We start from the raw sequence: 26,126 nt of genomic DNA on the forward strand, positions 1-26,126 counted from the left end.
CTGAACCTGCGTGCCCCCTGTGTCCCTGGGCCCAGGCCACTCGGCGCGCCCCTGCTCGAGGCTATTCAAACATGAACGCTCTATTATCGAGTGATTGTCGTCTCGTCACCGCCTCTGCTGGAGGCGCTGGAGGCGCTGGAGGCTGGAGAAGGCCGGCCCGCTCCTGGAATTGGCGTGCGTCGCTCCATTCCAAACACACGTTCCGTCGCTCCGTCTCTCTCGCGCCCTCACGCGAAGCCCTACGATTGCGAGCGAGACAGAGCGACGAATGAAGAAGCTCCAGTGGGTCCGGCGGACGCGCGCGTACGCGAAACCACGTAACTGCCAGAACCACGACGCAGAGTTGCGCGCTTCCGTCCGCGAATTTGAAGACTCACGCTGGGATGCTCTGGACGACGGGCGGCCGCCCCCGCGCTAGCTCTCCAGTGCTAGCCCATGCTAGCCGCGCCTGCCGCGCCGGCCGCGCTCAAGAGCGACACAAAGCTGCCGACTGATTCCGAGAATCGTTTTCGTCGCTCTGTCTCTCTCGCACACGTGCGGCGTTCCTCATGGGTGCGAGAGAGACAGAGCGACGAAAACGACTCTCGGAGTCAGTCTGCTGGAGGAGCGCACCTGGCGCCTTATCTCCAGTGCCTCTGAAGTAGGTGGCGTCATCGAGCAATACGAGCACTGATTTGAAAAAAAAAATATTCGGAAGTTTAGACCGACGCGTGTCAAGACAAGGGTGATTCGGCGCTCCACTTGCAAAGTAAACAAACTCGAATACAGCCATGCTGGCCGCGACTGCATAGCTGCGTAAAAGAAGGTGCACGTAGGTTTACATTGTTCTTGTTAATTTTAATTTTGACACGGAAGACCCACTGATCGAGTGCCTCTCTCCAGCTGGGTCAACCAAACGGAATTATTTGGAAGTTGCCGTCCCTTTAGCGTTTCTGAGTCGACTCGACATCTCTGAAATCATGCTAAAATGCCGACTCAACTGTAAATTTTAAGTCAGTTTTTGCCAATCAGGTATTTGCTGGTTGGTGCAGTACTGAGGACATAATAAATTTGCATCCAGACGCGCGTATGAGCGCGCGGCTGATGCTGTGTACAAAGCCTCCCTGCTGCACCTGCTTCCAAGCCGCTTGCTCCCGGAACTCCAAGGACAATTACCATGACGTTGATGTCTGTCCACTCTTATAACTACGCTGCCAAAATTCGCGGATGGTGAATTGGCGCATTCGCCGGAGGCGGGGGGCGACGCGGGGCGTCGCGGGGCGGGGCGGGGCGGGCCAGGAGGGCCTGGAGTGGGCCCCCACGGCAGACAACGCTCCTATAAAAGACGCGAGCCGCCTTCCCAGAGGCACACAGAGAAATCCCTCTTTGCTCCAACAACATGTCTCGTCTCGTGGTGAGTACTCCTCCGAACTTGTGCCCCGCCGAGGCCCCCTAGCTCGTGCTCCGCTGCAGCCTCATCCGTCTCTCTCGCACCCAAGCGGGGCGGCCCGTGAGTGCGAGAGAGACGGAGCGACGCTCTGGTGCACTGCTTGTGGCACTGCTGCACGGAGTGGCAGCCTGTCATTAGCCCGGTCGGATCCACATTCGTGCGGCCGAATGTTTCCACAGTGCCGCGTCTTCGTCTTCACCGAGCGTCGCGGTCCATCAACGTGTCCGTCAGGAACGTCTCCGTGCGGAGCGAATCCGGGCGAGTGTTACAGTGTAGCACGCATGGCACCGAGGCCGTGCTCCGTGTTGCCTGGTCTTGCTCGTGTCGCGGCGGGCTCGGGATTCAGCACTCGGCCATAGCTTGGCTGGCCTTACTTGCAGACTGATTCCGAGAGTCGCCTTCGTCGCTCTGTCTCTCTAGCATCCTATATCCAGCTGATCCAGCCACCCCTCAAGTTCAAGGGGCCATGGCGCCTCCCGCCGACAGGCCTGCGTCCCGGAGGCGCCATGGCCCCTTGTGGAGGCAGGGTAGGCAGTCCCGTGGCGCAGCCCTGTCGGCGGGAGGCCTACCCTCGGTCTGTAAGGCGCTTGGGCACCGGTACCGCCAGTTACATGCCTTTTGTTTCTGTTCCAGGTTTTGTTCGCGTTGGTGGTCGTGCTCGCCGTGGTGGTGTCGGCCCAGTGGGGCGGCATGAACGGCGGCGGCATGAACGGCGGTTTCGGCGGCGGCAGGGGCGGCCAGGGCTGGGGCCAGGGTGGCATGAACGGCGGCTTCGGCAGAGGCGGCATGAACGGCGGATACAACGGCGGCCAGGGCTGGGGCCAGGGCGGCATGAACCGCGGCATGAACGGCGGCTTCGGCGGTATGCCCATGAGGCCCATGGGCCGCATGAACGGCGGCATGAACGGCGGCATGGGCATGATGATGAACGGCGACTAGACGTCATGAGCAGCAACCGGCCCACCGCCGACCCCCCCTTGTTCTTCCCTGTCCCTGTATAGTGACCCGTAGCCCATAATGTTTCCGCTGTAAAAGTCTTAACACAGAATAAATGAATGCTTTCGATATCTTTTCCAAAACTATGTGTCTGATTTCCGTCCCCGCGAACCCTGCGCAGCAGCTGTGCTCACAAGGCCTTGTCTGGGACTGGGGAACGCCCAGGCCAAAGCGTTTCATGAAATCTGCCCGCGCAGTACCGCGTGTGACCGTAATGGAGGTAATGAGTGGGTACGAGAGCCGCACGGAACATTCCGCGTCGAAGCTGTGGCGAAAAAAGACGCCCGGACGACCGAACGGGCACCCCCACTCCACCAGCATGGCGGTGCGAACGATAAGCCACCTTGGTCCTGAAGGCATGTAAACAAACCAATCTGTCCACTCTCAACTGCAACAGTTCGACTTGTTTACTCGGATACGTGAGATGACGCGGAGGATATTCAGCCCTCCATTGTGCTTAGGGTAAGTTGTTTGTATTTGAAAGAAACATACCACAATTACTGGTAATTACTTTATTCATAATCAAAAGTGAATTCATTTGCAGTGAGGTTCTTCACTGTTAACAACTCAGAACAAATACATGGGACAAGCAGGAATGTCCACTAGATTAGGCTCAATACAAATACTACTGCAGTCACATCATTTGATAGAAAAAAAAAAAAAAAACTAAACCCTCAGAAATAAATAAAATTGTGCAGAAAATATAACATGTGTGATCAATATCAAAGTTTGACACAGTGTAAAAGAAGTTACAGTACTTTAATTTCGAATTTACTTTGAACTTTGGAAAAATCACAGAGATTAATTATTGAAATTCATGTATTACATGTAACTCTTTAGTGAGGTATTATACCATGCAATGATGAGATCAACTGCCTCAAAATTTATGGCTGCATTAAAAGTAGAGATAGACTCTATGTTACTTACAAAAAAAATCTCATCATGAGAGCAAGCTTGATGCTTAAATAGCACATAAAAGCACAGCATAACATTGGGAATTTCTAACTAAGAGTGCAGGATAAAAATATGATCAAACAATATTACATGGGTAGCAATTGATATTTACCCGATTGGAAGATAAATAAATGCAAATCAAGATGCAAATAAAATGACAATGACAACCAAACAAAATGCAGCTTGCAAATACTTAAAGTGACAGAGCCCGAAAATTTTAAAATTCAAAGTAGTTACACATGTTATGTTAAAAATTGTCTATCATTTGTGTGTTTAACTAATTGGTTGCACAAGAATCATGACATCTTCTTTTAAAAACATTTTGTTTCGGTCAGACTGACCATCTGAGTCAGCAGAAAAAATTAGGATAGTTGCAGGAACGAGTCGAAGATCAACCAAAGAACACTGCTCATCCTCAGCTGTCAGTCTGTGGCCGGAAGGTGTTGTGAGAGAAAACTTCAATTCTTCATCCTCTAAGTTTTCTCGGACAAACTCCAAGATTGAGGAAATCTTTTCATGAACTCCAAAAGTACCCTAAAACAGCATGTACAATTTAGTACTCCTGCTACACATGAGAGAAGGTTGGTGTAGTGGGACGAGCAATATTTACCTGGAGAAGGATACCATTAGGAAACCTTACTCGAATTAGAGCAAATCGGTATTTTTTCATTTCTCTCATTTCCTCTTTTTCTCTCATTGCCTTCGTTCTCAGCATCATGCTACGTTCCATTCCTTCAGACCTGGTGAATTAAAACAGAAAAAATTATGCAGTAGTCTTCAATTTTAGCATCTCAAAAAATAGAGTTCTATTAAAAATTTACACACTTGAGTTGTTGTTCCCTCTTAAGTTCCTCTGCTGTAATATTGAAAAATACTGGAGGCAATTCAACTCGTTTTGCAGCTTGCGATGGATATAAAACTGAGAGATTGCGGTCAAGTTCAAGCTGAACTGGTTCAGCACTTCCTAATGCATCATATAACATCTGCAAAGAACAGGTATGAAAAGGAGATGCCAAAACAGAAAAAAAAAAGAGGAAGAAAACCCTGTGAACTGCACATGAAAAGAAAAGAAAAAAGTATTGACTAACCTGGAGGTTTTCTAGGACATCATCACACACATCAGAGATGACAAAAAACTCTTCTTCTGTGTCATTTACAGTGAGCTTTTGTTTCACAAATCCAGCAGCTTCTAGAAATTCTGTGGTGCCTTCAAGAGGTGAGACTTTTTCTTGAAAGACTCTGTTGTTCAGCTTAATGCGCCGATACTTTTCATCATTTGGATTCCTAATGATGTTATCCAGATATTTTTGAATGGTTGTAACACAATTATTGACCTAAAATTTAATTCAAACATATTAACATCATATTTTAACCAATAGTTTACTCAAAGAATAATTGCAAGTCTAAAAGCTAAATAAGGTTTACCTTTTCTCGGCCCTTATTACACGAGTGAATGATAAGACAAGCTGTAAGCCCCTTTTCTGCCTCTAAGTTTTCAAAAAGAAATTCACGAATTTTTGGTGTCCATTCATCTTTTGATAGGACTTCATTACCTTAGTTATTGGAAAAGAAAGACCAGAAATAAATAAACTGTTCTCAAATTAATCATTAATGTATCATGTAAGAGAAGCCTTACTGATTAGTGGACAGCGGAAGAACACTCCTTGCACTGCTAGGTGTGGGCTAGCCTCAACCTCTACGGGTGTCGCAGACTTTGATACAGATTCCTGGGATGACGAAGCAGTGCCTGACGCTAAGGCAGCTTGTTTCTTTTCTGCCTCCAGTTCTCGACGTACTTGGGACTGGATAGCTGCTAGGGATCTATGAATAAAAACACTTAGTGTAAGATTAACCACAATCCAATCCATAATTTGAATGCTGATAAAACTTACGTTTGGAATGCTGCCTGGTCCGGTCTTTTACCAGTGTTTATTCTTGCCATGGCAGCTTCCGCTGCCTGACGAGCTTCATCAGACATTGGAGCACGGGGTGCAGCAGGAGTTTCAGCAACAGATAGTGATCTTGATGAGGATGTATTTTCAGTTAACTTATGTCCTGGGCCAGCCCTTTTAAAATTAGCTTCCATCTTCTTCTTTTGAAAGAATTTCTTAATTTTGTCTGCCATTGTGTGTTCTTGAAATCCAGCAGTGGGATGGATAGATTGATAGAAATTTCAATAGTAAAATTAAACTCTAGGAGAATGCTCCTTTGGCAAGTTCAGACGAGACACACTCTTCTTCAAGTCTTCAATGATTTTTGGCGTAACTGGAAAAAGAACAGAAAGAGATACACTAAACATTGAGGTGTATGGCATTTTGCTAAAAGGGCAGAGTGTACAAGATAAGATAAACTAACCAGGTTTCATAAAAGTATCATAAATGTTCTTTCCATACCATTTCCAGGCAATGAAAATACACAACAAATTAAAAGTCAGGGTAAAAAGGAAGATCTTCAACAGAGCTACTTGGAACTCGTTGTATGAAAAGAAAGCCTGCCAGTCGAGAAGTGACAGGGTTGAAAGATGGAACAACCCTTCGCTGGCGTTTGAGGTTAAGCCAATAGCATAGAGCACAATGTAAGAAAAGCCAGACAAGAGCGCGTCCATAAACACAACAGATGTGTTGAAAAGACCCTCTCCTGCTATAGTTGACATCACATAGGCTGGCCTTCAACGAAAGCCCGCCTTAGTTTAGAACAGATAATTAGAGCTAATTTGTGCGAACCAAATTAGAATCAGCTGATATCTAGTGAAAATTTGTGTTCAGTCATCAGTCATCTCGTTTCGCCTTTTGTCGTCCGTCTCTCTCCCACTCCCACCGTCGTCAAACGACCAGACCACAAAGACAAGGCGGGTGTTGTACCAACACCAACATTGCAATGTTTCTTCTTTTGATAATTTTTAGTTTCAATCTCAGCCCTATGAATCAGATTGATTGTATGTGTCCGTTTAAACTGATTCTGATGCTTCAGTGAATTAAATCGTAAAAGGGGTAGCTACGGTCTTTTTTTTATTTTAGTCAACAGTTGGTGCACTTGATGGATACGAACTTGTTTGTGAGTTGTCTGCTAGAGTGTGTTCTGCTAGCGAGTATCTACGGCATGTGCGAAAGAAGTTTAGAAATGGGAAAAACTGTTACTCTCTAAGACTATTTGACTGATTATTTAGTCTTGTTCCCAATATGAAGTGCACGTTGAGTCGATGACATTGTGAGTCAATAACTTTAAACCAATGCTCTCGTTTATTTTCTGATCAAAGTACCATGAACTCAATGTGACAGGCACCATAGAACTGTTTTTCATTATTTTTGCCTCAATGGTCAAGTTACACTTTCTATTTTCATAAAAATGTTTCATTTGGAGAAGTAATTTTGTTTGGTGTTGTGTTGTCTCTTGCAATTATGATGTCTTCATTTTGTGCATAGATGTTTTACATGTATTGTCACTCTTGATTTTCAGGAATTCTACTTGTGCACAGAAGTAAAGTAAGCGGGAATGGCTGTGCAACCTTCAAGAACCTCTGCCCCGCAAGATACTACCAAAATGTGTGGCTCTGTTGGTGTAGAAAAAAATTCAGACCCTTGTACAGAAATTTCTCTCAAAGATTTTCTTGATTTTCTGTGCACTGCATATCAAGTAAGTAGTGGTTTAGCACATTCGGATTTTATATTTGTCTCCTTACTTAAAAATATCTGATTTTTTTTTCAGATTGCTGAAGCTATAGAAGGGACCCCCAATGATGTTAGCAACAAGGCAGGAGTGGATTGGAATAATTTGACCCAAAATCAGCTGATTTCCCACCTCTATGAGCTTGAAGAGATGGGAAAAATTCAATCTGAAGCTCAACCAACTGTTGAAGAAGCGATTCCCTTCTCTGATGCAATGGCTGACAACCTCTTAGGCTTCCCTAAAAATGGGAATAGCGATAAAAGGAAGAACTTCCTGATGTTTCAAAGGATGCAAAGTATTTCCATAGATTGCCTAAGAAATGTTGATGATACTGTAGTTCCTAAAATTTCCATGCCCTTAGAAAGAAGGCTGTCGACTGGATCTGTTGCCCTAGAAAATGACTTTGTCTTGAAGACTCCAATCGTGGAAAGCAAAAACAATGCCTCATCTGCCTCTCCTCAACCACCTCCACAACCAGTCACAGTGGATTCTTTAATGAAACAAAAATTAAATGATGTTCTTCAAGAAGGGATATTGGACTCTGTGTTACCCTATCTGGTTCCAAAGCCTATTATTTCTTCAAATATGCCAATGTCAATGCTTCTCAGCAAAAGCTCTACATCTAGCACAGAGACCAAGAAAGGTAGCTTGAATCAAGACAGTCAAACAAATGACAGTGGGGACAAAGGAAGAAACCGCATTGTACCACCGACACAAGCAGTTGATGGGTCCAAGCCAGAGTGAGTACCTAGATAGATGAAAGTTTCAATTTTAGGGTTGTTTACTAGGTGTATAACTGTTGAACTCATGTTTTAATTTTTAAGCTTGGAGGTAGAAATCCATGTATGTGATGAAGTAAAGAATCTTAAGAAAGATTTTCGCTGCCCTCAAAAATTGCTGGTTTCTAAAATGGGTTACTTTGCTGAGGTCACCACAGGTAAAATTTAATCTTTATTATATTGCTTGGCTTAATGTACAGCCCTTTTCAAATGTTTTATCTCACATTTTCAGGTCAAAAGCTGGAGGATATGGACATTTCAGTTCATTGTGATTTGAATATTTTTGACTGGTTAATGCGTTGGGTCAAAAAGGATCTAACTCCTCATGAAAGTCCACCAACATTAGGTCAGCTTTGTTTCGTAGCTTATCTAGTTTTTCCATAGTTCTTAATTGTCAATAGTGATAATAAAGCTTCTTTCTAAAAATTTTCAGATGCAAGCAATGTTGTTCCTATTCTTGTCTCAGCAGCTTTCCTTCAAATGGAACCTCTAATGCAGGACTGCTTGCGTTATTGTCACAAAAATATGAATAATATTTTAAGAACTTCTACAAATTTAGCCTGCTTGAATGACAGCATTTTAACAAAGTGAGTAACAATTATATTTTGTAACAACTGCAGCATTAATTATTTATCTAAAACAAATCTTGTTTCTTCCTCCAAATTAAAAATAGGCTAGCCAATTTATACAGCAATACTGACGTTGAGCAGCTACGAGACAAAAAAGACCGAGTGCAGTCCAGAATTTTTTGCAAGCTTATCAGTGTTTTAGCTGAACCCAAGGCAGATCCACGACGAGGCCACTATGCTAGTCTAGCTGCTCTGTTTAAATGCAGTCGTTGTGGTAAACTAATACTAAGACAGTTGGGTGGTCGAATAGCTTGTAAACCTGGCAGTTCAAGGCTTGATAGGAATGGTGTACTCCATGGGAATCATTCCAGGTATTATTTATTCATTAAATAATGTTTTAGTGAAAGCACTTTGTCTTAGTCTACTTTCATTGATTTATTTTTGATTTGTTTCAGAGAACCTACCTGGAACCTCAGCGAGTACATTAAAACGCTCAAGACTGAATTAAAGTCCTGGAGGAGGGTTTACTGGCGTCTGTGGGGAGATTGCCATTTCCAATTTTGCTCTCTTTGTCACTCACATTATCCAATTTATCAGCGAAACTGGTGTTTACACCATGTGGATCCTCCTCAATTTTTTTCAATGGAAAATCAAAGAACTCTCTCTTACCCTATTGGACGTTACCCATGCTGTGGAGAACGGGTCTACCGCTTTGAAGTTGTTCGGAGCTCAACAGTAAGTGTCTGAAAACAAAGAAGATACCATAATATTAGTTCTATATATTTTGTTGAAACCATGTGTGGCTTTCTTGTAGGGTTGTAACTTCCGGGCACATCAGCCACTTCTGCAGTCTGCTGCAGAGTCTGAAGTAGAGCGCATATTTCAAGCTAATAATAATGTTATAGCTGTTGATCCTCCCCCTGTATCTTTGTCTGATCGCCTGAGCAGACTTGTTGCATCAAGTTCTAGAGGTACGTAGTCTCAACCTGCATTCTACTCACTCTTTGCTTATTTAAAATAATAATTTTTTTTTTCAGATCCTGATGAAGGTATAGGTTTGGGAACTGGTAATCACAATAGAAATAAAGAGCGTGATTCACATTGGTGGGATGGTTTGGAGTTGGCTCCAGCCAGGACAAAACATGGACTTTTAGGACGAGTATGGGACAGCTACCAACAAAGACTCACTCGTGCTTCAAGTCAGTACAATACCTTTAGATTTTCTAATTATTTGCTTTCTCTGATATTGTGTGTAATAAAGTTTATTTTCTCAAGGTCCGGTTTCTACTGACACAAGCAGCAGTGGTCCAAACACAAAGGCACCCAATCTAAAGAAACAGATGTCTGTTGTTGAGCCAGCCTCAGGCTCAACAAACGGAGCAGTCTCTGGGAGCACTGGCATTGGGAGCTCCCTAGAACATGACACCAGTTCGGACATATCAAGTTCTGAGAGTGAAGAGGTTTCAGAGGAAAATTCAGAGGAATCATGTCACACTAGGTTTCGCCCCATAAGACACAGGCGTAGGAAAACAGGCACTCGACGATCCAGAGTGGTTTCAAGCAGGTAATTTTAAAACCTTTACATTGTATTTAAATGGGAACATTCTGAAAATGAAACTTTTTCTTTATCCTTATTACAGGCCTGTTGATATGGGACCGCAATGGATATCCAAATTATCAACAAGAAATAATCAAGACAACCAGAGAGAGTATGAGGAGAGAGCTGTGCGCCACATGGCTGCTCTGTTAACTAGGCGCACCAGTGGAGTACCTGGATCTGGGCCCACTGCCGGAGGACAGCACCGCTCTAGTCACCACCACCATCACCACCATCACCATGGCCACCACCACCACCATCACCACCACCACCACCCGCACCACCACAGCATGTGGAATGGTCATTACACACCTCCAGGTAAAACTTCAAAAGTTCTGATTGACTCTTCCTTTGCTAAACTAATTCTTAACCATGTATGGATTTTTGTACTTTTTCCAGGTGGAACTTATGTTCGGATTGAGGCAGAATGGAGGGAACAGCATGCCGGCTATTCAGGGTCAAGTGGACGCAGCCGACCCTCCACTTCTTCTCACTCTCTGACACGACAAAAGAGTAAAAGCAATCGTTAGGTGCCATTTCTTTTTTACTTTCATAAGCTTTGTTAAACAAAATTTTCAGAGAAACTGAAGATTTAACTGTGTAGGAAAGGTGCCATACTCAATCAGAAAATTATTATTATTTTAGTGTTTGGTACCTATCAGTCTTTCTATCGATGTTGTTAAGTTGGCCTATATTATAACTGTTTTTACGTTTTAAATTAATTTAATGAATGTTTTGTTGTTCTCACATTATTTTAAAGAGTGTTAAGTTTTCTCAGAAAAGAGCCTCGCGTTTTTTTACATTGCCTATATTTGAGATTATCATACTGAATCATAACTGTCCCAAAACTGTTAATTTTTTGTTACAGTTTTAAAAATTATTGTTATGCTTATGTGTTACTGTATATTTATTCATTGATTTATAGTCTTTGATAACACTGCCTTAAACTATGTACTAAATGTAAAGCTCCAGCTTACCTTTGTACAGTGTTTCTATCTATTTTTAGTGATAGTTGTTTTATAGAATTTCCTTTTAAAAGTAAAATCTGTAAAGAAAACATTGTTTGACCAAAAATCATTCACTTGAACGCACCCGCACGACCCACACCGGTTTCTATTTCCCGCGCGCGCAGGCGGAAGTGGACGGGGTGCCGTCCAAGTACAGAGTGCTGCCGCTGGGTGGCGCTAGTGTGCGTCCTCGATCCGCGGCGGGCGGAGGCAGGCAATACTCCACGCTCCACCACATTCCCAGCTACGGAGCGGTGTACCGATACAACTCGGCTCGGCTATCGAAATTTTAATGTGTTGCGACAATTACACCGTTTATTCCAGCAAATAATAGACAGACCGAGGGTGGGGTGACCCGGGGTGCATACTTCAGGTCCGTGCCAGGGTCCCTATCCGGGCCAGTTGGGCTTGAACTAGCAGTTAATATCATAACTCAATCAATGTGGCTCTCGATAAGAGTTCGAACGGCAGAAGAAAATGTACTTTGTTTCTCTTTCTATCATTTTTCATAGGAAAGGTTTGAGAGCTGAAAGTGCAAATCCATCGGATTCGTCCAGCCGGGTCTGCGTCCTTCCCCCACCAGCCACATCCTTGTGTGAACCTTACGCCGGCTGTCATGACAGCGCATAACTCATAAGTCATGTCACACGCCATGCTGGCACGCCACGCCACGCCTCACTCCGTCTGCTGTGACACTGTGACACGCCAGGCCGGCGACGCGACGCGGCTTGAGCTACCCTGCCACAAACACCAAAGACCATGCGTCATGCGAGGCGAAAAAGGTTCCCATATTCTTTTAGAATTTTCCGCATACGTACCGCACAAATGCAGATGCGGCTTATTGCACGTACATAGCAGCGAGCGAAGAGGTTGCACGGCGAGTCATCGCGTCGCTAGCGCAGAGCTCGGCAGAGCTCTCCCACCGCGATTCCCGTGTCCGGCTCGGCTGCCGACTGATTCCGAAAGTTGTTTCTATCTCTCTCACCCTGATGGGGCATTATAAGTGCGAGAGAGACAGACCGACGACAACGACTCTTCGAATCAGTCTTCTGCCTCCCCCTCCCCCACCCCGTACTCCCTGGTATGACGCGAGGTTCCTGTGTGGACGGCCGCGACGCGCAGCAAGGCGCAGCAAGGCGCAGCACAGCGCACGTCCCGAGTTCCCGAACGGCCACATCTGTTTCTCATAATGAGGTGCTAATTTGGCGGTGATCGGTGTTGGGGCCGTCAGGCCGGGCGTCGCGCGGCACCGGGGTCGTTACTCAAAGGAAGCGCGCAGCCCTGCCATGCCCAGCACACTGATTCCGAGAGTTGCTTTTGTCGCTCCGTCTCTCCCGCACTCATAGGGCGTTCAGGATAGAGAGACAGAGCGACCAAAACGACCCTAAGACACCCCGCCGCGGGGACTCCACGGGTTTATTGGGATGACATTCGGGAGCCGCAACGAACACCCGAAGGTTGCCGAAGGTGTACCGAAGGCGAGGGTGAAAACGAGAGGGCACGGGACTGACAAATGCCGGGGCTGTCACCCGTGTTCTGCCTTGCCACCCCCAGGCCGCCCCAAGCCATCGCTCCGAGTGCCGTGCGCCGTGCCCCCAGCCGAGCGATGCCGAAGAGGCGTTTTCGTCACTGTGCCTCTGTCGCACCCTCATGGCAGGCCCGGTGAGTGCGACAGAGACAGAGCGGCGGAAACCTCTCTTCGGCACACAGTTCCGCCCAAGGCCCCGGCATAGCCCCGGCAGTGCCCCGGCAAGCCGTCCGTGGGAAGGGTTCGGCCGGCGTGTGACTGACGCCCCGCTGGAATTTCGGAAGGGTGCCCCTGTTCCTGCTCAAGAATGTGTGAAACAAATTGAGGGACATTCTTTGCGTTCGTCGCGTCGCCGAGGTCGAGCCGCTCCACACGTGCAGCGCCATGACAGCGCGCAGCGTGCTTTCGCCGTGGTATGCGGCGGGGACGCGGAGGGCGACGCGGCGACGGGGCATTTGACGGGGCGCGAGCGCGGCCGGCACTTTTAGACTCCCACGCTTGTAGTACGTCCCCGGTCCTGTTCACCCTCTTCGAACGCTGTGCTGAGACCAACCCTCTGAATCCGGCCGCTGTATAGACGCCCCGCTTAATAAATTTTTCATTTAAAAAATGAATTGAAATTTTTTTTCTACGTTTCTTTGGCCTATGTAGTGGCTCTCGTAGTATTTCTGATCATTTCGGCCGATACGATAAGAGAATGGCAGGAGAGCGGCGACATGATGCATGAGTCTGCGTCGCTGCAGCGTGAAGCAGCACGCGCTGCATTTTTCCCCTTTAGATAAACGCGCAAGTAATTTATTGCCGCTCGGTGCAGTGCGCTTCGAATCGCAACGGTGTGTGTAGTGGTATTCAGTTTCTATCGGTTTACATTGAGGTCTGTGTGCGTCTGTGTGTGTCCACGCCATATAGGTGCACCCACGGTCAAACGCGGCCGGACGGCAGTGTGTCATTTCCCCTTTTCTGTTTATCTGTTTGTCCGGCTGTTTTGTTGTCACGTGCGACCAATGGCAGCCAGGGTGGCGTGAACCAGACCAGGAATGCGCTCTTATCTCTCAGATCGGCCCACCCGGCATGGCCGCAGGCATGGCATGGCGCCTAGGCCGAAAAACAACAACAAACTGTTTGAGGCATTTGACCGAGCTCGTCATTCCAACTCCACCAGTGCTTCCCGCGTCCGTTCTTGTGTCGCCGATGCCACCTCGCGGAGGCTCGGCTTGCGCAGTCGCGCGAAATACAATTTTTGGAAACTTTGCATGTAAATAGGAGTGCAGAATGGCAAATGAAGAAAGGGACGAGCGGGCTTGGGGTGAGGGGGCGAGGGGCCCAGCGACGTAAAACAGAGAGACTGTCCCGCTGCTGTCTAGTTTGCAAGACAAAAGTAAATCAAAAGAAAACTTAGCGCGGAAAAGAGAGGAAAATACGAGGGAAGGCCGACACTAATGAAAGACAGAGACAAGGCGGACGGGAGGGGAGGGACTTTGTGCCCCACAACAGCCCCTTGCGTGGCGGGGCGTGGCGGCGTGGCAGGGCGTCGTCACGTCACACGGTGGCGGGGCGCTGCGCGTCGCCAGGCCGCGCCGCGCAAAATAAAAAGAGAATCCTTCCCTCCTTGAAGTGCGCCAAGTCCTTGGTGCGCCGTGCGTGGCACGCTGCGTGTGCTGCGAGTGCGACTGCGGGGTATGAGAGGCGCGAGAGGCCCGGGGCGCGCCGTCGAGTGGGGCCCACTAGGCCCACTAGGCCCGCGAGCCCCGAGCGGCGCGGGGCCGGATCGAGCGCAGCCGTGGCGGCGCGCTGCGGCGGGGCCGAGCCGGGCGCGGGCGGCGCGCGAGGGTGGGGGGAAGTCCGGACCAACCGCGGCCGGCGGCGGCGCTGCGTGCGCGGCTCTGCGCAGCCGGTGGGCGCGCCCCTCGCGGCCGGCTCCGCCAATGGGGGCCGGGGAGGGGCCGTCACGTGACCCGGGGGCCGGGCAGCAGCGCAGCGCTAACGCAGCGCGCCGCCACCGGCACGGCAGTACGCGCTCGCCCGTCCCGCTGCAAGCACGGCCTGTGCCCGACGGCCCGACGCGCGCGCGTCTCCGTGCTCACCCGATCCGACCGCGCGGCTCCGTGCTTCGCGCTTCGCGTGCGCGAGGTGCCGTTGCGTGACGCGAGTGCGTCGCGAGTGCCGAGTGTTGTGCGTGTGCTAAGTGGATGTGTCCCAAAGTGGTCCGGCAGCGACATGGATGTGAGTGTGTGCCCCGTGTGTGTGTCACTGCGTGTGCATCGCCGCGTGCCCCGCGTGTGACGGTGGCTGTGGTCAGGATGCAAACCTAGCGGACCTGGTGCCACGCCGCGACTGTGCCTTGCTCCGTGCCTCGCACGACGGGCAAGCGAAGCAAACCTTTGCCCCGCCAAGCTCCACGACGTGGAGTCCACGTTGCCAAGGGAACCAAGGGAAGGCCAACCGGCCTTGTCACCGAGGCCCTGGCCCCTCCCTGCTTGCTGCTAGGTAAACCGTCCGGCGACAGTCCGACAGTCTGGTGGTGGGCGGACATGTTTCAGTGAAGAGCAGTCGCTCTAGTCCAGGCTGCGAGCCAAGGGCGCCGACGACACCACTCTGGGGACCAATCTGAGAAACTTGCTGTCCATCCGGAAGGACATCTTCGACGTGGACGCCAGCGTGCAGGGTGTAGCGGGCCTCGCCGGCCGAGCAGTACCCCTTGCCGAGCAGCCCGTGCAGGGGCCAGACGCCACGACGGCCGCCTACCCCTCGTCGTCCTCGTCGTCCGCGTGCGCCAAGGTCGCCTCCAACAACGGCTTCAAGCTCGGCCACCAGGGCGTCCACCAGGGCGGCCACCAAGGCGGGCACTACCCCCGCGGCCGCACGCCGCCGGACAGTATCCTGCAGCTGCTGCAGGTCAAGCAGGAGTCCTGCGAGGACGACTACTCGCCGCGCGCGCAGGGTGCCCTGTACGCCCCCGCACTGCCGCCCCCGCCGCCCCCGCCGCCCCCCGCCAAGGGCGGCCGCAGCCGGTACGGCTCTTCGTCCAAGCGGTGCCCCAAGACCGCCAAGACGCCGTCGCCCCCACCCATCTGTATCCTGGCAGCCGCGGGCGTAGCGGGCGCGGCGGTGGCCAACTTCGGGCCGGGCGCCCTCGGCCGCGCCCAGCAGCCCGCCGGACCGCCAGGCTCGGCCGGGGGCGGCGTCGGGGGCGTCATCGGGGGGCTGGGGGTGGGCGTGGGCCCGCTGCAGGGGCAAGGAGGTCCGCTGGGCGGCCCTCTAGGCCCTCTAGGCCATGGTGTGGGCGGCGCGTGCTGCGGCCCGCTGTCTGTCGTAGCCAGTCACAACATAGGTACGGAGCGTAGCCGAGCCTAGCTCGCTGTAGTGACCGTAGTACTCGGTGTTTTTTATAGCGTAGCCGAGCGTAGCGTAGCGCAGATGCACCATAGGCCGGAAACGCCACCCGCTTTCAAGTCTCCGCGTCCGGAATGTCGCTCCACATCCTGGCGCCCGAGTTGAAGTGCTGTTGTCGCCGGGACGGCGTGCGGTGCGCCTACCAGTGGCTTCGATAAACGGCGAGGTGCGAAGCGGCGAAGCGGCGTTGGAGTACCACTTGAGATATAGCACCGCTTCTGCCCGGGACGTTTACCTATCCCGTTTGGTCTTTCTCTCTCTCTCTCTCGCGTGCTTTCTTGTTGCTGTATACGCTGTACGCTGTAGCAGTGCGGGCGTTGTTTTCACGCCACGCCGTAGTTGCAGACACGTCCCGTGCGCGTGACGCCGTCGTCACGCCAAGTGACACGCCGCGCGACACGCGCTGGTTGCGTCCGTCATCCCGTCGGCACCCCTTGCTGCCGGAAAACCAGCCGTACATCTCCTTCGTGTAAATAGCGCGCGAAAAAAAAAAGCGTGGACCGCGCCGGGACTCGAACCGCGGCCACCTGCACGCGCTGCGACGGTGTGGCACGCCACGCGGTGACGACACGGCGGCAGTGCGCGTCCCGTTCACTCATTGTATGCTAATAGAGTGCATAATTCTCTGACAAATGATTGATTAACCCGACTCGGTGCCGGAACGCCTGTTTTCCGCCGAGCTGGTGGCGGAGGGCGTCCTGTGTGTGTGTGTGTGTGTGTGTGGATGACACGGTGTTTTCTCAGTATAATGTCCCCTCGCGCTGCCAGCGCTGCCGTGCGCCGCCGCCGTCCCCGGGGACGCCTCTATCTCGCTGCGCAGGCTGCTTCCGAACCTTCGTCGCTCCGTCTCTCTCGCACTCATGGGGCGACCCAATAGGCCCCAAGGGGTGCGAGGGAGACGGAGCGAGGTTCGGCGGCAGCCCTCTGCTGGTGCGACTGGTGGAGGCCGTGGCCGCGGCCCCGCGACGCGGTACCCCGTATCGCCCTGCTCGGCGTGCTCCGCGTGCTCTGCCGCTGTGTGGTTTGGATTTGCATGGCGGACTTGGCCGCGCGGCTGCACTGTTGTTGTGATTCGGCAAACAAGCCTCGGCAGACGGAATGCCTCGTCGTGTCGGCGGAGGCGAAGCTCGCGAAGCTGTGGGGCGCTGTCCCGCCGCGCTGCGGCGCTGCCGGCTGGGAGCAGCGCGGAGCAGCGCGGAGCAGCGTGGGGATATTTCTCTCGAGGAAGTTGGAAATTATCTCCGTCCCCAAAGTAGCAATCAGACTCAAGTGCGCGCGGCTACGCGGTGGCGGGGCGGGGCGTGGCGGGGCGTGGCGGGGCGTGGCGGGGCGGCGGAGACAGACGTGCCTGCCGCCGTACTTGTTTTCCAAGGCGCGCGGGGCGTTTATTCGAAACAAAAGTGAAAAAGGAGGCGAGGGGGAAAAGCAGCGCTCAGGGAGCGATGCACAGCGATGCAGGGGGAATGCAAAAAGGGAAAAGGTAAAGGGAGGGAAATGATGATGTTCACCGTGGAGGCAGCGAGGCCCTGGACGCCCTGCTGCACACGTGTGGCCGTCTGGGCCGTCGGGATCCTCTCCGCCGGGTAGGGTCCCTTCTGCTGCCGCTCGCTTGCTCGCCTGCTCGGCCCCGGGACGAATCGATCCCCGCTCGTTTTGCCCGGTTTTGCCACGCCTCCGGTATCGCTCCGGTTGGGGCTCAGGTGGCTCAGGTGCATCGCGATTTAGAGACGCCGTAGCGCGCAGCGCGCTGTAGTGCCAAAGGGAGAAAAGAGAGGTTTGATCGCGGGTTCCGTGGTCGTGGTACGGTAGTAGCGAAAAACAAAACAACACCGTGCCGGGTTGAGTTATATTCTCAAAAAAATTGTTCGCGCTATGTATAATGTCAGTCAAAAACTGTCTCGAAACCAAGTCCTTGCCAGACCGTCGGTTCGGACGGCTTCACTCTCCGATTGCCCTGCCGCTGCCAGTGTGTACCCGCGACGAGGAAACGGTTTTCGTGCATCATGACGCACAATGCACGGTAGCGTCTCTGGCGGTGTGCCTACCTTCAGTGGCGTGGCGCGCTGGGTTCACGTCGGTTGTCGCACTCCCGCGACCGCGGAAGCAGCGCGGCCCAACCGCGCCGGGCAGGACAGGCAAGGCAGGCGGCTTGAAGGTCTGCGATTATGCCATGGTGCGCCATGGGGCACGGAGTGGTGAGCCGAGCCGAAACACAGCCGCGGCGAGGCAGAGACACAGTACACGCAGATTCCGTCGCGTTCAGTATCCAAGACAGCCGCGATGAATAAACAAATAAAGTTTTGTAAAACAGACGTTGATTTCAAAGAGAAACCGGATCGTTCGGCAGTGTGTGTGAAACTTTTTGTGCGGTGTACCGACTGTTGCTCTGCGCCATGCTGACTTGAACCCGCCGGCTGTGAACAGAACACGTATAGAAGGGTCCGATCCGATCCGACCGCCGCGCCTGGCGGGGGAGGGGGAGGGCGTTGCGAAATGGGAGAGGGAGGGGAGGGGGGGGGGAGGTCAGCTTTTGCTCTGGGCGTCGCGACGCCCCATGGGAGCGCCCAGTGGGATGGCGTCGTGCCGTGTCGCGTGCCGCACCGCGTCGCAACCGCGTCGCGAGCAAGGAGAAGACCTTCCCGAACCTCGCCGCCGACGTCCGCGATGGACCGCTGGCGCTGGGCCGCTGGCTGGGGCGTCGCCGCGCACCTGTTGGCGCGCAGTGAGTGCCCGCGCGTCTTCCTGGAGGTCCCCGAGGACGGCGTCGACGACGACGTCCCTCTCTTGTCGGTCGCCCAGCCGCGTCGCTGCGGCACACAGTGCAGCGCGTGTCTGTGAGAGAGAGAGTGTGTGTGTGTGTGTGTGTGTGTGTGTGGTTACCTGATCGTAAATTGTGCCCCCGCATTAAAATTGAAAGCTGTCCGGGCTAACAGCCGAGGCGATGACGTCCCTTCCCGCGCCGCGGTCCGCGGCGGTCCGCGCTGCACTTGGGCCCTTATTGTTATTGTTGTTATCGTTATTGCAGTGGAGTGGTTCGGTCGCACGCTGCCGTGCCGTAGCGTGCCGAGCGTGCCGCCATGGGACTTGGACCGTCGCCGCGTCGCCCCGGCCGTATCTCGTTGCCTGCCTTGCTTGCACCGCGAACCAAAGGAGCCGCAAACCCCTCTGGCCGGGCGTGGAGCAGGGCAGCTCGGCAGGCAGGCAGGCAGGCAGGCAGGCAGGCAGGCAGGCAGGCAGGCCAAGGCGCCGCACTTAACTTTTATTTTGTGCAAGCGGCCCTTGGCATGAAGGGCGGCGGGGCGCGGGGTGTGCACGCCACTGCAAGGCACTGCAAGGCAAGGCACTGCAAGGCACTGCACGGCACGGCAGGCCGCTCGGCTTGGCAGCGGCGCGAAGCTCCAAGAGCTCGAAGCTTGAAGGGGAAGAAGTATGTGAGGGAGCCCCGGCCGGCCGGCTGGCTGGCTGGCCGCGTGCACCGCATAGGCGAGGCGGCAAGGCAACGATACGGGTCCGTCTCGCTTGTCCTTTTGCTGGCCGCCTTTCGCCTTTTTGCCGACCCACTGCGAGTGCGAGTACCTACACTACACTGACTGCATATACACCACGCTGCAGGCTGCCGTCGACGGCACATGCAGTTGCGTGTTGGGGACCTGCAGGCCGGCTCACACTAGGCAGCCGCCGACTTGCCGCAGTGGAAGTGTGAGCCTAGTGTGAGCCGGCCTTCGATCCGTGTGTTTGACGCGGTTTGGCGGCGGTTCGAGTTGGACGCGCGCATGTCGCTACGCCACATCGCTACGCGCCGCGTCGTGCCGCACGTGCCCGCCGCGCCGAAGGGCGGTAACTGCACGTCGGCGTCGTGCGAGTTGCGTGGCGGGGCCGAGTGGTGTTGCCGGGCACGCCACTGTGGGGTGCGATGGCCGATCGGGGCCGCGCACCGCGCCGCACCGCGCGCATCGTGATGCACGACGCACCTAAACTTCGCTGTTGATCGCGCACGCCGACTGCCGAGCGGTTCCGAAAGGATCGCTCGGTCGCTCTGTCTCTGTCGAGACGATCCTTCGGAGTCACCCTGTGGAGCCTTCGATGACGTCGCCAGGGGCAGTGTGGGGCGCCCGGGCCAACAGGGAGTCTACCGTCGCCGCCCATCTTCGGGCAGGGCGGCGGCGTCCACGCCGCCGCGGGGGCGTGCCGCGGGCCGCGCCACCGCCACCCCACCAGGGCGTCCCGGCCGGCTGTGCGGCGCGCTGGCGGTGGCGGCGTCGCCGTACGCCACCCGGGGCTTGCCGGGCTTGCCGGGCTTGCCCTGCTGCGGGCGATGGCGGCGGGGGCGCCTCTCCGCGCCTGCGCGCGCCCCACCCCCTGCAAGCCGGGCTGGCTGGGCCCTCGCGGGGGTGGCTTGGCGGCATGGCCCTGGCTCGGCCGCGCCGAGGCTCCGACGCTCCGTCCGCCACGGCGCGGCGGCGCAGCACATGGATGGCCGTTCGCTGCACGCGGCGCGCCCCGCCCCGCGCCGCACGGCCCGTGTGTGTTTGTTTTTATTCGGCGATCACGTTTCTTTCTTCACCGAATCACAATAAGCAAGCGTACGGCCGCGAAGGCACTCGAAGGCCGTCGCCGCGACTGTGGCCCGGGTGCACTTTAGGACCGGCATGACGGCGCAGCCGGCGCAGCGCGCACAGGTGTCGTCCCGTTACCGCGGTTTCCGCCACCGGAAGCTTCCTGCCATTGTTGTATGATGAAGACGCTGGCTCGGTGTCGGTTTGCAGCGTTTGCAGCGCGGATTTCGGCGGCGGCCGGCAAGGGGTGGGCCTCGTAGGCCTGGGCGGCGCGAGGCGAGAGGCGCGAACCACCTGCTGGGTGGGCGTTGGAGCCGCGGCGCCTGCGCGTGCTGCCTGGCCGCGCTGCCCATTGTGCTGGAGGCTCTGTCTAATGACAGCATTGTGCGTCGTGCGTCTTTAGGGTGGTCTTCGCCTGCTAATCCACGGCGGGCGACTGCAGGCCGTGGTGGTAACGGTCGACGGGCAGGGTATGCGCCGCGCGCCTCGCCGCCCTTGAAATGAATATTACGTCCTGGCCGAGGCGGAGATGGGCGCGCTGATGCCCTCTGCCTGTGTGTCATTGTCATCGTCCTAGCCGGCCCCGGGGCCCGGCCCTGGACGGACACACCGGGGTGATAACGGAAGCCGATAACGAAGCCGACGAGTCCTTGGCGGCGTGGCGGCGCGGTGTGGCATGGCCAGGGCATAGCCCGCCCGGCCCGGGAATCTAGCAAATGGGAAACCGTGCGAACGAACGCGCGCGACTTTGATCTGCCGGATTCACATTCACATTGCGATTGCGGTGGCAGACTGATGGCGGCCGCCAGATTGGAGGCGCGGCCTGGCTGTGCTCGCCGTGCTGTGGGAGCGGCGGCGGGAGTTGAACCCGGGCCGGGGCGGGGCGGGGCGGGGCTTCTCAAGGCGTTTCGGTCGGATAGTGCGGGGCGGGACGAGGAGGGGCGAGGCGCCGTGATTCTAGTCCAGAGATAGCAGCGCCGCGATGCTCGGCTGCGCGCTCTATCGACTGCATCTGTACAAAATGTGACGCGCACAGCGAGCATCTCTGCCTCTCTCTCTCTCTGCTCGGCCGGCCCCGCGGAAACCGAGCCGCGTTTCGGTGCCCCTAATGGCGGTCGTCACAGTCACAGTCACAGCGCGTCACGGCGAGCGTCACGGCGAGCGTCGCGTTACGCAACGCAAACGCCTCGCCGTGCCACGCCGCGCTTGGCCGTGCCGCTCCGGGAGATGCTTATCAGCGCGCGTGGGACGCCGCGGCCGCAAGTTCACGGCCAAAATGGCGCCGCCCGTTTGTTCACCCGGAGCGTTGTTGTTGTTGTTTCTGCCTCCTCTCTCGTTTTGTTTTTTTTGGGAGTGCACCACTACTCGGCGGGGTCCGCTGCGCCGCGCCGCACGCCGCCCCGCGGCTGCAGCAGCTTATTCAGGAACTCCTGCGGCTTGCATAGGCTGCTGTTCGCGGTTGCCCCGCGACCGGTCACGACGCCGAGCCGCCAGCCGCCCGCCGCCCCGCCCCCCCCCCCGCCCCGCCCCGCCCCGCCCCGCCCCGCCCCGCCCCGAGATGCTCAACTGTTGCACGGCGTGCTCTTTGGTTTCGTTTTGTTTTTCGCGGCGGCGGCATGGCGGGTGCGCCGTGCGGGCCGCGCTGCTCTTGCTGCTGCTGCTGGCCCCCCAGCTCACCCGCCCGCGCCATTTTGAATTTCCCGGTCCGTGCTGTGCGGACTGCGACGCCAAAGGTCGTTTTCGAGGCTCTGTCTCTCTCGCACTCGTATGGAGCGTCGGGAGAAACAGGGCGACGGAAAAGACTCTCGGAATAAGCCCACTGCGGCGCTGCAGGCGTTAGAGCCTTTGCGCGCTGCCTGACCCCGTCACCCCGCCGAGCCCTATCGACTGATTAATTTGTCGCCCTGCAGTGTAGAGTCTCGTTAGCAGTGTGGCGGTCGAAGGCCGAAGGGCGCGTCGCCTCAGTTTTCCCAGTGGCGTCGCTTGGCCGCGCGCGGCTCGCTAACCGTCGGTGACGGCCCGACATCATGCCCTTTCATTAATCATAGCAGTGGAGGCGCGGCCCGGCGCGGCGCGGGACCAAACCCTTCCCTTCCACGACCACGGCGATGACGCCGGCAATGACGCTAATGGACTGCTTCAACACGCGGAGGCCGCGGGGCGCAGAAACACACGTCAAGTGTTTTCACAGCCGGCCTCTCGCATTTTCCCGCGCCAATTTGGTTGTTTTTGTTTTCCAATTGTCACGCCCTTTTTTTTCCCGCGCGCGGCGCCATCCCGGCCTCGGCCCGAGGGGCGGCCATCTTGTCTCGAGACGGACGTGTCGCGTGGCGGCGTGGCGTGGCGCATCCTGCTTGTTTGCCCGGTGGGTGGTGCCCGCCCCATGCCCGTCGGTGCCGGGCCGGTGCCAGCGCGTCTGGAAGGGATGTTTGTCTAAGAGTGGGGGCTGGGGCCGCTACGCCGGGGCCGAGGGGCGGAGGCGACGTCGCTGCGTCTCTCTCGCTCTCATGGGGCGTCCCGAATAGGTGCGAGAGAGACAGAGCGACCCTCCGCTGTCGCGACAGAGGGGACTCTCTTCTCGACTCGGCCAGGCGGACGTATGCGTCGTGGACACGTCGCGTTGATCGTAAAGGACACTTGGACGGGTTATACGGCCGCCTTACGACGCGGAGGGCCTTAGCGACGTCCTAATTGAAGAGGCCAGCATCGCCGTCCTCGCGGACTCCCCGACGACGCCGACGTCGCCCTGGGAAGATGGCGCGCCGGCCGGGGAAGCGCCTTGGCGGCCTCGGCTGAACTTGGATCGTATCTATGCAAATGCACTCGGACGTGTCTGGGCGGACGCCGCGCCGCTACCGCCGCCAACGCGCCCCTCCCCCCACCACCGCCTCCTCGCCGTCATGCTCCCGTGCGCCGCCGCGCCGCCGCGCCGCGCGGGTCCCTTTCAAGACCAAGTTCGTCCCCCTCGTGGACGACTGGTCATGTAATCCTCGTGGCCGCCGAGCGTTGACGTGGCCGTCGTTGTTGCCGCCGCATTTTTGCCTACTCCACGTCGGCGGCCCCTCCCCGCCCGCCCCCCCCCGCCCGCCCCGCCCCGCCCCGCCCCGCCCCCTCGGCGGCGCGCTTCTCGCGCTCCGTGTGCGAATGACGGCGCAAAAACGGCCGCCGTCGTCGACCTCTGCTGCTGCACCGCAAAAACTGGAAGTACTCTGGGGCATAATTACAACCTTACAGCCTTACACTCGCACGTTGTGGCTGGCCACGGCGGCCACCACGGCTTGGCACCGCCGTGGCGGTCAAAGGCGGCCACACCTTTTTATGCGTCTGTCTGCTGCAGCGCTCGCACCTCGCTCCATCTGCACCTCCGGAAGGGCATGAGCACGGCAGGCGATGCCGGGCGACGCCAGCAGGGAAGTCTGCTGCATTTTTTCCACCCGTTTCGTTTGGCATTCATCGCGTTTACGACGCGCGGCCATTTGAATATTCCCGCGCGCGCGCTTCGCTCGGACAGGCGGGGGAGACTTTGGGGCGCAAGCAGGGAGGATGGGCCCACTGGAAGTGGGAGGAGGGGAGGTTTGCGTCCGGGCCTCTGGATTGGCCGCCGGCCGCCGCAGTGACTTTGGGTGACTCTAGCCTCTCAGAAACCCAACCTAAAATCCAGTGTCCCTCGGAGGGAGACCCACAGGCCCAACCTAACCTCTGAGTGTGACTCGTGTCGGGTCGCGGGCTGCTGCCCGAGGTGTGGTCGCTGACAAAGTAGCGCGATTCATCTGCCTAATCGACAGCTACTGTTGCCGCTGCCCGCGTGGCGCGCCACGCCGCCCGGAGCCATGCGGGCCGAGCGGCGCGTAATGATGTTGGATCTGAGGATGACGAGGCGATCGGATCGCGGGCAGTATGCTAATGGCTGCGAAGGGCGTAACTGCCTTTCTCCCAAGTCGCTCCATTTTGGCCGCCGCGCCGCGCGGACCGTCGACCAATGATGACGGATCTGCTGCCGGCCGGCGTCTTCGCCTGGAGCTTGGCTATTATTGGCTACCCGGGCTGGCGGGGCTGGCGGGCTACCGGCGAGGCACACCGCTATTAATATAGATTGCCTCATTGGGCGGCCAGGTTCGAGCGATCGACCTGGTTCGACCCGCTGGTCCGACCCTCACACCTGTTGATTAAACATTTTGCCCTCACTGTCAAACCGAGTGTGGGGAGAGCTCCTCACTTCCTGGTGCGGAGAATGATTCTCAGACGTGTGGAGTGGCCCGCAGAGCCCCTATCTGTTGGCACGGTGCAAACGTGGAGAACTCCACTTGAACTGTGCGGGAGACTGCAAACTCTGCACTTTTCCAAGTGCGGCGACTGCAAATTCCACACTCCTCCGCGCATTTCTACGTTGCTGTACCTTTACTTGTCGTCGGTCGAGGTGGCCAACTGACCCCTGCCTCTCTTTGCTGCAGGTCGCGCGCCGGGCTCCGGCCTGCCCTCGGCGCCCAGCAGCATGCGCAACTCGTGCGCCGCGTGCGACAAGCCCATCCTGGACAAGTTCCTGATGAGCGTGCTGGAGCGCAAGTGGCACGCCGACTGCGTGCGGTGCTACGAGTGCTCCGCCGTCCTGGCCGACAAATGCTACGTCCGCGACGAGAAGCTCTTCTGCAGAAACGACTTCTTCAGGTGAGTTTCCGTCTTGTCAATGTTGGTTTCAGCGGTAAAACATACCTAGAAAAGTGTAAGTGCCTCAAGAAATTAGCTAGATTTTACTCTCAAGTCCAAAAACTTAAGCAACCCTTTTTTTTTTTTGGAAAATCTTTGTAGGTAAAAGTAGTGGCCCATTAATACCCCGTCGACTTGCCACTTATTGTCCCCATTCCGTCTGGACCGCGAAATGCCCCCGCATCTGGCGCGCGTCCAAAGCGACCACCAACTTGGTCTGAAATGAGGTGTGCAGCTGTGCAGCGGTGGTGGCGGTGCTCGGACTCGGGATTTGGGAGGGGGCGGGGGACTTTATCTGGCGCCAGCATCGCAGTGTCGTGTCGCTGCTGTAGACTCGATTCCGAGGGTCGTTTTCTTCGCTCTGTCTCTCTCGCACCCACACGGAACGCGCCGTGAGTGCGAGAGAGACAGAGCGAAGAAAACGACTCTGCTGTCGATTCGCCGCCACGCCGCCATGGCCGCCACGGCGCGCCGTCTCCCCGAGGCGCTACACTGCCCCGCCGCCACACTGCCCTAGCAGCTCCCATTACATTTCATTCGTGTCTCCCGAATAAAAGCAATAAATTGCCGCGGCGGCCCACCGGGCCCAGCAGGACCAAGAGCCGTTTTCGTCGCTCTGTCTCTCTCGCACTCGTGCGGCGTCCCGTGTAGGTGCGAGAGAGGCAGAGCTCTCGGAATGAGTCTAGGGGCCGCCGGGGCCGGGTGTCGCCGCGGACGTCTCCATTAGGCCGCTGGCCGCCGGCCGCCACCCCGCCACCTGCCGATGTATCAAAAGCTCACCCAAGTGGCACCTCGTCCGCTTTCTAGTTTTTATTTCGGTTTTTGTTTCTCGGGGCAGGCGCCGCCACACGCGCCGAATTTTTATATACCAGTTTGCCGCCCGAGAGGCTCTTGTCGGCAGCGTCCAGCGGGATGGACGCCCAGCACGCCGAACTGCTGAAGTGGTGT

At 55.4% G+C, this 26,126-nt stretch overlaps 5 protein-coding genes across 9 annotated transcripts in view; 3 read left to right on the plus strand and 2 right to left on the minus strand.

Annotated features, from left to right (window-relative positions):
* The first annotated feature begins 1,313 nt into the window (after nucleotides 1–1,313).
* Nucleotides 1,314–2,508, plus strand: LOC117642287 (acanthoscurrin-1-like). Of its 2 annotated transcripts, XM_034380326.1 has the most exons (3): nucleotides 1,314–1,393; nucleotides 2,063–2,162; nucleotides 2,211–2,508. In XM_034380326.1, the coding sequence occupies exons 1-3, from the start codon at nucleotides 1,379–1,381 to the stop codon at nucleotides 2,366–2,368; spliced, it is 273 nt and encodes a 90-aa protein (XP_034236217.1). In that variant the 5' UTR covers nucleotides 1,314–1,378; the 3' UTR covers nucleotides 2,369–2,508. The 2 variants fall into 2 exon arrangements, with proteins under 2 accessions (XP_034236217.1, XP_034236216.1); XM_034380325.1 differs by having other exon boundaries at nucleotides 2,063–2,508.
* A 300-nt stretch (nucleotides 2,509–2,808) lies between these two features.
* LOC117642474 (uncharacterized protein KIAA1841 homolog) lies at nucleotides 2,809–11,050 on the plus strand. Of its 2 annotated transcripts, none has more exons than XM_034380711.1 (13): nucleotides 2,809–2,887; nucleotides 6,836–7,012; nucleotides 7,085–7,785; nucleotides 7,870–7,982; nucleotides 8,057–8,170; nucleotides 8,258–8,411; nucleotides 8,498–8,764; nucleotides 8,849–9,128; nucleotides 9,208–9,364; nucleotides 9,431–9,592; nucleotides 9,669–9,957; nucleotides 10,034–10,308; nucleotides 10,390–11,050. In XM_034380711.1, exons 2-13 carry the CDS (start codon nucleotides 6,872–6,874, stop codon nucleotides 10,518–10,520), a joined length of 2,784 nt encoding a protein of 927 aa, XP_034236602.1. In that variant the 5' UTR covers nucleotides 2,809–2,887; nucleotides 6,836–6,871; the 3' UTR covers nucleotides 10,521–11,050. The 2 variants fall into 2 exon arrangements, with proteins under 2 accessions (XP_034236602.1, XP_034236600.1); XM_034380709.1 differs by lacking the exon at nucleotides 2,809–2,887 and adding an exon at nucleotides 6,399–6,586.
* Nucleotides 2,923–5,535, minus strand: LOC117642475 (UBX domain-containing protein 6). Its single transcript, XM_034380712.1, has 7 exons — nucleotides 5,272–5,535; nucleotides 5,016–5,200; nucleotides 4,805–4,932; nucleotides 4,468–4,713; nucleotides 4,205–4,362; nucleotides 3,990–4,119; nucleotides 2,923–3,913 (listed from the first exon to the last, which is right to left on the minus strand). The coding sequence occupies exons 1-7, from the start codon at nucleotides 5,502–5,504 to the stop codon at nucleotides 3,653–3,655; spliced, it is 1,341 nt and encodes a 446-aa protein (XP_034236603.1). The 5' UTR covers nucleotides 5,505–5,535; the 3' UTR covers nucleotides 2,923–3,652.
* On the minus strand, nucleotides 5,503–6,213 carry LOC117642476. Its single transcript, XM_034380713.1, has 2 exons — nucleotides 5,735–6,213; nucleotides 5,503–5,644 (listed from the first exon to the last, which is right to left on the minus strand). The coding sequence occupies exons 1-2, from the start codon at nucleotides 6,030–6,032 to the stop codon at nucleotides 5,565–5,567; spliced, it is 378 nt and encodes a 125-aa protein (XP_034236604.1). The 5' UTR covers nucleotides 6,033–6,213; the 3' UTR covers nucleotides 5,503–5,564.
* Nucleotides 11,051–14,589: 3,539 nt separating the features above from the next.
* The window catches only part of LOC117642667 (LIM/homeobox protein Lhx1), a 49,408-nt gene continuing 37,871 nt past the window's right edge, over nucleotides 14,590–26,126 (plus strand). Inside the window, exons 1-2 of one of the 3 annotated variants that reach the window (XM_034381081.1) lie at nucleotides 14,590–15,012; nucleotides 24,926–25,139. In XM_034381081.1, coding sequence (XP_034236972.1) covers nucleotides 24,967–25,139 — 173 coding nt within the window. In that variant the 5' untranslated portion in view covers nucleotides 14,590–15,012; nucleotides 24,926–24,966. Of the gene's footprint in view, nucleotides 15,013–15,747; nucleotides 15,857–24,925; nucleotides 25,140–26,126 lie in introns of those variants that run through there. The other 2 variants (XM_034381080.1, XM_034381082.1) reach the window with 2 other exon arrangements.

Source organism: Thrips palmi, unplaced genomic scaffold (assembly GCF_012932325.1).
Source record: "Thrips palmi isolate BJ-2018 unplaced genomic scaffold, TpBJ-2018v1 HiC_scaffold_16, whole genome shotgun sequence".
Classification (NCBI taxonomy): domain Eukaryota; kingdom Metazoa; phylum Arthropoda; class Insecta; order Thysanoptera; family Thripidae; genus Thrips; species Thrips palmi.